Consider the following 8,316-nt stretch of genomic DNA (forward strand, 5'->3'; position numbering starts at 1 on the left):
TATGCACCACACGTGTAGTCGAGACAAGTTATTTCTGCCTCCTCAATTGACTCAGACTCGAGAACAGCTGTCTCTCTTGGCAGCAGTGATGTGTTTCAGCTCTGCAAAGTGTTTTCAGGTCGTTAGATGGCACAACCCACATGTTGTTGTATTGCAATGTGATCTGAATTAATCTCTCTCCTATTTCATCAGAATATACCTCCGATGTCGCTCACAGCTTCTGAATGCAGTGAATGTCTTGCTTATCTCTCTCTCCCTGGTGGGTTGTGAATCTAGAACATCTATCCCCTGTCACCTCTTCTATCTCTGTATTTATCCCTAAACATGATTCCACTCGTCGGCACGGATGCGGATAAGGGAAGGGATTTTACACCACTTCCGGGGTTATCTCCCCTTTCCTTGAAAATGCCTGCGGATGATCGGAAGATTTCGTGACTTTTTATCGAGTTGCAATCCTGTACATAGGAGTCGTTTTTTTATGTTTTGGGGGACAAAATAAAATCACCATCTTCCCCACCGCCCTCTCTCTTGCTAAACTTTTCACCCTTCGCCATAACAAAAACAAATCCCTCCGCTTCCCCGTGGTCAGCGATGCGCGTCTCTCGCGTTTTATACAGCGCCTTGAGATGTGGTCACATTTGTATGAATTCTGATTTCACATTTTGTTGTGATGTAGCACGTTGACTCTCGTGATGAGCAATAATGTACAGCCCTCAGTCAAACCACTTACTGGATGAAGGCCTCCCCTTGCTGTATCCGTAATGGGTGTTTGTTTGAACGATACTTCACCACGCTGGTCAGTGCCAGTCAGTGGAAGTGGACCCAGTGGCAAGATGTTAACTACCTCGCCTGGTATTCAGGAGGTCGTGGATTCGATGCCAACCCTGGCGCCTGCTGTATATTCGGAGTTTGCATGTGCTCCCCGTGATCGCGTGGTTTTTTCTCGGGGTTCGCTGGTTTTTCCCTCCACATTTATAAACATGCCTTTAGAGTATTTGGCTGCTAGAAATTCACACGTGAAAAGCCACTTCGTTGAGCTATCATTTGTGGCCAGGTCGCTTCTGAAAAAGAACTATATAGCTCAATGGGCCTTACGTGGTAAAATAAAACATTTTAAATAGTAATAGTTTACATTTCATGTTGCCTTTAGCCGTGGCTGGGAATGTTACTCTGGCCACCGTGTTCACACCGCCCATGCACGTGTTTCAACAACAGCCAACCTCGTCGAATCCTGTACTGAATGAAACTCACAAAAGCACGTTCGTACTTTGTTCCCCACGTGTCTCCCTTCCCCCGTGCCACGTGTACCGTCGCCGCTGCCCTCTAAGCACGGCAACACAGATGCGCTCGACATGAGCGTGCCTGTGTCTCAGCTGGACGGCAAGCATGTGGTGCTCGAAGCTGCCAACCACAGCAAAGGTACCGGGCCTTTTGATTTGCATTTTTGTACCTAGAAATCTTTCGTCTGTTTTTTGGTACAATCATCGCCCTCTGTCTGTGTAATGTTTATCTGACTTCATTGTAATTGTACTGTGATCGGTATAAAAATAATCTGCTCTAGCCGACTGACGTTACAGGGAATGTATAATTTAACATCGACTTAGGATTGTGCAATATTTCCGACAGATTTAGTTTTTGCTCCGATTGCTGTTTGCTTCATTGCTGTATTTGCTTTTATTTGTTTTTGCTTTCATTTCCGTGACCTGGGTAATTCTTTCAAATCGTCTCTTGAATTCTCACCTTGTTAAATACAACAAACTTGAACAAGTTGAAACGTTGAAAGGTCGCTCGCAGATGTTCCAGAGGAGCCACTGGAGCCAAGGTTTCAACGTTTCTCACTGGAGATGCTCCAGAGGACCCACTTACAGATCACAGATTGCCCTTGGGCTCTCAAAACCAACAAGTCTCTCGATAGTGTTTGTCATAATGTGTGTTTACCAGTTCCAGGCCTGGCACAAGCGTCGTGGTGACGTCACCGCCACTTAGTGGCGAATGGCGGTTGTTGTTGTTCACCAGTTGTGGGGAGCGATTCCTGCTCACGGCCAACACCGGTGACGATTATCTGAACTTGTTCTGGGCCTCCTCCCCTAGGTCGACTCAGCCTCAATTGAGTACCTGGTGCGGTGTGTAAACATCGCCACTAGAGAGACAAAGGCGGCCAGGCGTGGTGCTGGCCGTCCACCCCCCCGTGTGCCGTTCCGGCCTTCATAGGTGCTACTCGCTAACAGCACTTGCCCCAACCGTCTGTTCAGGCTTTACGGAGGATCTTTGTCTTGTTTACCAGCTGCTGATGTTGAGATTGACAAATGTCACTGAGAATTTTGGTCATTCGCTTTCCCGGTAATGTCCGATACCAAGTGAAGTGTACATCATCTTCGTCTGTGAAGTCGTGGATACGAGGAAGGCGAAAATGGTGAAATTAAATTGGATGACAACCGTAACTTGTTCCCGTGCGTGACGAGGAGTTACGCGATAAGTCGGAATTCAGTTCCTGCAGAAGCTTCCGGCACGTGGAGTGAAACGTCTATCCTCAATGTTGATCAATACACGGCGCAATCTTAGGACACATCGGAGGAGCGCTATCTTAAACGAGCTACGGTTGACGTTACTCGACAAAACATCGCCGTTTCGGTAACCAGAACGTTTTCACTGGCCCCGGACATATTCATTATCGATGGAAAGCGGTGCTATTGTTGTATTTCCTTTCCTCATATCAGTGTCGTGTGCGTTATGCCACAGAAAAGACCATCGACGGGAAATTCAAGCTGCGTGAGGTGAATTCTGCTCCGGCTTCCTCTGGACTCGCATCGAAGGTAATCCACTGTGAATCGCAGCTGTCACCAGCGCCGCGGCGCTTGCGATTCGCTCTTGCCGCCCGATCCTCGCGATTTGTCTCAAGTGTCTCGCCTGTAGGCTGGGTAGTTTACTCAAGGTGGCGTCTACATAGCGTCGCGTATTTCTACAGAGTAAAGTTCAGCAAAGAAATTACCACCGCTTTGCTAGACCTTTACTTTGATGGACATTTTGATACCATACTGGGACCAAAGACCAATTTTTGTAGGCTACCAAATAAGATAAATCCCAAGCAGCAGAAGCACTTTCTTCGGATTGGATTGAAGGTTAAAACCATTCTTCATATGCGATCTAACCCAAAAACCTTTATTATGAATAATATTGGTCGCGAAAGCCGACGTGTGTGTTTAGCCCAGCCACTCTTGTTTATGTATGGCTAATTAACACTTATGAGGACAACGTTGCATTGGAAACCGTTACAAAACAAATGCCTTGTCTTGTTATCTCTGCATTATCAAACGTGAGTGCCTAATCGTATTCAATTAGGAATAATCGGTGATTGACTAATTTTTTTTTTATCACCTGCAGTGTGCCTGACCTTGTCAGATCTAAGTAGCTAAGCAGGATTTTAAACTTGGATTTATACTTGGGAGGGCGATTCCTTTATTGAGTAGTGGGTTTGTCAAAGGGCTCTACATGTACGAGGCAAAGTAGGGTTTTTTTTTTACAATCTTCACAATGTAACCGATTGTAAACAAATTCAGCTTTGCCCACTCATTCTGCGACGGCGTCGTACACGGTAGCAATGTGCAGAGCGTGCAAGAATAACCCGCACCGCTCATTCTACAATGTCATAAGCCACAGAAAATGTAAGATCCAGGCCACAGTGGTGCGATTGTGGCAATGCAACCCAAGCTATGGACCATAGAGTCAACCTCTCTGGAGTCTGCGTGCCTTTGACGGAGGGATTGAAAAACGACACAAACTCTCTCCTGAGCCGTCTCGTGGTGAGCAGATCTCGAAATTGAAACTATAAAATAACTGAAACTTTTTTTATTTTACCAGGTAAGACCCAACTGAGCTATTTAGTTATTTTTCAGAAGCGACCTGGCCACAAATGATAACTCAACGAAGTTGCTTATCGCGTGGACATTTCTCGCAGCCAAATACTCTAAATGCGTGTTTCTAAATGTGGAGGGAAAAACCAGAGGGCCCGGAGAAAATTTCACACGATCACGGGGAAAGAGAGACACGCAAACTGCAGGCGTCAAGGTCGGGATCGAACCCACGACCTCCTGCATACCAGGCGAGGTAGCTAACATCTCACCACTGCGGTGCCCCGGGCATATAGCTCCTTAACATTTTGCTTCCATAAGCAAGAATGGAGGAATTAGAGATGAACAGATGCGCCAGGTAGATTTATGCACTGTGGGAGAGCGCTGACATCTGTCTGGATAAAACATTGTCAGTGCAAGCATCTGGTTACAGGTGCTTATGGTCAGGTCAGAATCTTGCCTGGTCGACACTCCGGATGTTGTTGAAAGCAGAAAAGATCTTCTACACTCATGGTGGATTATATTGTTGATGTATATGAAGTATGGTGGTGACAACGTTCGTGGTGATCATGATGATAATAATATTTGTGATGATGGTGATGGTAAAGATGTTGATTTTTACGATGGGTTTGATGGATATAGATGGTCACGGTGGTGATGGTAATGATGATGAGGAGAATGGTGATGATGTCGGCACTGGAAATTATGAATGTTGAACATGGCAAATGATGATGAGAGCTGATGAGTGAAGTGGATAGTGAAGATGATGGTGACTTTGACCACCAGCATGGATAGACAATTTAAATAGTTATCATCGCCACACTCCTTATGCACCAATGAAAATCAATGACCGAACAACAGAAAAGTGACCTTTGCAATTGGTGGTCAACTCTCGTTTTTCAGACCAGTGGACAGTCACCCGCAGAGCAGGACGCTGCTGCCAAGGGCAAGAAGGCTTCACAGCCAAAAGCTAAAGATAGCGATGGTAAGTGTGGGGTTTCATTCGTGGATATTTGCAATGTTCTGAAATGGCAACTTTTTTTCTATCATCGAGGGAGAGTCGTTATTTATTGCGGACGAGAATGGGATCCTTGGTTTCCAACATAGAATTTTATGGACCAAGTGTTTATCAGGTAGATGAGGCTGGTTGTTGTTGTATTCGAATTGTAGATGTGGGTTTACTCTCCAACACACCGGTGTGCTGAAGTAGTAACTACTTGGCATACGTTTTGTTTACGAGACAATTTACTAATCGGCTGTGTCGGGTGGTGGCAGACTTAACGACGCATTTATATTTACGTGATCTAACCCAAAAAAACCTTTATTGAGGATAATATTGTGTTAGATATACGTGTTAAACTTATCAGGTAGAGTTTCCCATTTGACACAAAGGATCTCAAATAATCATTACAAGTCAAGACCATTCAAATGATCCAACAGCAAGTGGCAGTAACAAAGAGGTAGCCCACATATATGAAGAACTTTAGCTCACCCGTGTCACTTATGTGTGTGTTTGCACGAGGGATTGAGAACTGTGGTCGCGCGTCCTCCGTGTGCGAACTCCACGTGGTGTGCAGAGTGGCTGGAGCTGCTGTCCCGGGCACAGCGGCGGCGTGCTGATGACCAGCGTGGTCTGCTGCGCAAAGAAGACCTAGTGCTGCCCGACTTCCTGAGAGTCGCCATGGGTCCAGAGCCTCCCTCCTGCTCCTCATCCTCCTCCACGGCAGCTGACAGAACGGGCCTAGGCGTGCCTTCGGGGAGCTTGACGTCAAAGGAACAGCCGACGCCACAGAGCCAGACCTCGGGCGTGGAGAGCCAAGTGAGCGGCCAACAACAGAGCACGCCCCGCACAGCAGGCCAACAGCCGTTCGCATCGGAATTGTCACCCAACGCACACCAGCCCGTGTCTCAGTCCTCCTCCTGTCCACACCTAGAGATGAAGCAGGGTGGTGGACCAAAGTTGCAGCCAAACGTGTTGCAGATATCAATAATGTTCGAATCCAGGGTCACTCACACGCCGGCAGGCGCTCCGGGGCAGGCAGAGAAACCAGAGGACTTGCACGCGGTCGCAAAGCAAGCCTCTCACGGCCACGAAAACAAAGGTCTGGCTCGGCTGCAGGATGGAAGCAAGGCGATTGGCAAGGCCTCCTCCGAGGAGGTGATTGTGGAATTTCCACACCCTCCGAACTCCCACGCCTCGCCACCGGCGGCAGCACCGGGACAAGAGTTGGCCGAGAAAGAGCTTGTGAACTTTGTGTGTACAGTCACGGCGCCAGAGGTGGTGGACGCTTCCCTCAACGAGAATGCAAACAATTCATCGGATGTAAAAAAAGCCAATGGACAGCAGGCACCAGAGTCGCAGAGGCCGACGGAACCCCCTCCAGAGGAAGGGGGCCCGCCGGAGAAAGCACTGCCGTCGCTGCCGGCCGACTCGGACAAATCTGACGGCACGGAGGGCTCGTCGACGGAGGACGCGGCGACTGCGGAGAGCACGGAGAACAGCAGAGCTGCTCCTCTGGGCTTCGACGCGCAGAATGCGGAATCGCAGTCCTAACATGAGTCGTCCGCACGGTACAAAGTGAAAGGTGTAAGAGCCAGACGTCTTGGCCTGCGAGTGACATTTTTTTTAGTTATTTACAAAAAAAGAAAGAATTCACGCTCAGAAAATTAATAAAAAATATTAACCCACAGTGCAGTCAACATTGTATGTTTCCGAAAAGTATAATAAATTAATTCCATAAATATCGCTCTCGTGGATTTTCCACGCAACTGCTTCAACTTTGCTGCACAGGCCCTCAACTCTTCCACTACATTCGCTGGACCAAACACCGCGGGGGGCACAACGTACGGATGTATCACGGCGTCTGGTTTAAAATTATTTTAATTTTTTTCAGCAATTAAAACTGCACCGTCTCTGTTTTTATACATCGTATGACCAGTTGCACTTTTTTCTTCCAATCAGCTAATGTCTGAAACACGGTAGCACTCCTTATTTTCTTGGTACATCATGTAACAGCCTATTTGTTGTTTGTATTATTTACAAGTGCTTTATTACACGTTGACACCACAGCGCAGCTGTTACCGATATAATCTTTATGACGAGCGTTAGTCGGAACCAATACATTTTGGTCAGGCTGTGAACATACAAGGTAGAGATTCGTGTCTTGTGCCACCATATCTGGATCACGTTTAAAACTGTTGGAGAAACATCTGGCCTTACATAGAAACCCTCTGGCCTTACATAGACTTGTAGAGTCTAAACCGAACATGGTCACCGGGGCAATAAAGACTGCGATCTCGGCAGGGAATGGGAGTTCATGAGGAATGTGGTAGGTCAAAAGGTTTCAATTTGTTTAATATGTAAACAATACTACACATGAATGTACGCATTGTTTGTGTGTTATTACTCTGTACGATTATGACCATTGAAACCATTTTGTCTCTTCTGACAAATGTTTATATTGATAATAAACAGCCCGTTGTCAACCCATTGCTGGAATAAGGCCTCCCCCATACAGTGTCTGTCACGGATATTGTTTGACCATATTTCACCACACTGGTCAGTTGTGGGTTGGTGAAAGGGGTGACCCAGAGAATGGGTCAGCTATCACTCGCCACTCAACGTTAGCCATGAATGGGAATCGAACTCGGTTGGCAAGACCTATCACCTGTAATTTGAAGAAAAAAACCAATCGGGCAAAAAGTAAAACCTGAGTACAAAGCTCTGTGAGTGGGCGATGTTTGATCGTGTTGCGAAAAAGCGGCCGCGTGCAGCAATTGCTGACTTAGTACGGCTACACTTGTCGGGGCTTCTCAGCTGCCAAAGCATTCCGGTGCACTGGTGGAATTCAAATCGCCAAAAGGCCCTGGCCTATGCGCCTGCACGTCGAGGTGCTCCTTATCCACAAAGCTGTAGCAAGCAACAAAATGGACGAGGTTTGCGAAATGAGCAAGTGTGCAGGTGAAAGGTGTTTTACGTTGTCCCATGTAAAAGGCATCGCCCGCGAACACCGATGGCACAATAACAGCAGCTGGAGAGACGCTTTGGCGTGGTCTCTGCGATGCCTCGCGAGGTGCTTCATTGGCGACAACAAATGTTTCACGTGCCGAGCCGCGTGGCGAAGTGATGTCACACGGCGTGCGATGACGTCATCTGCCGTTACGCCGAAGCGGAAACTTTTGGCGCTGGTTTTTTGCGTCAAAGATTTGGTCAATTCGACTGGTTTTCTCGCGCGTAAGCCTCCAATAGCAACACGACTTTATACTGAAGTTGTTGGATCATCTGTGGGATTATTGTGCCACCCCATTTTAATGCATTGGGAGTTTTCAACCCGAGTTGGTCAGCATGACACAAATGCTTGGAGAGTGCATGCTGCACAAATTAGGGGTTTTTTTCTTCTGGGAATTGCAACAACACGGAATGTATTCCAAGGCCACTAGAGACATAGACTTTAGATGAGTGCTCGCC

The 8,316-nt window shown here is 47.2% G+C and overlaps 1 protein-coding gene across 7 annotated transcripts in view; it reads left to right on the top strand.

Annotated features, from left to right (window-relative positions):
- LOC144931576 (regulator of G-protein signaling 14-like) overlaps positions 1-7,330 on the top strand; it is a 144,049-nt gene extending 136,719 nt beyond the window's left edge. For all 7 annotated transcript variants that reach the window (XM_078855587.1, XM_078855586.1, XM_078855588.1 and 4 more), the window contains 4 exons: positions 1,329-1,419; positions 2,740-2,813; positions 4,752-4,833; positions 5,426-7,330. In XM_078855587.1, the coding sequence (XP_078711713.1) occupies positions 1,329-1,419; positions 2,740-2,813; positions 4,752-4,833; positions 5,426-6,402 (1,224 nt within the window). In that variant the 3' untranslated portion in view covers positions 6,403-7,330. The remainder of the gene's footprint in view (positions 1-1,328; positions 1,420-2,739; positions 2,814-4,751; positions 4,834-5,425) is intronic.
- The last annotated feature ends 986 nt before the right edge of the window (positions 7,331-8,316 follow it).

This window comes from Lampetra fluviatilis, chromosome 4 (genome assembly GCF_964198595.1).
Source record: "Lampetra fluviatilis chromosome 4, kcLamFluv1.1, whole genome shotgun sequence".
NCBI lineage: Eukaryota > Metazoa > Chordata > Hyperoartia > Petromyzontiformes > Petromyzontidae > Lampetra > Lampetra fluviatilis.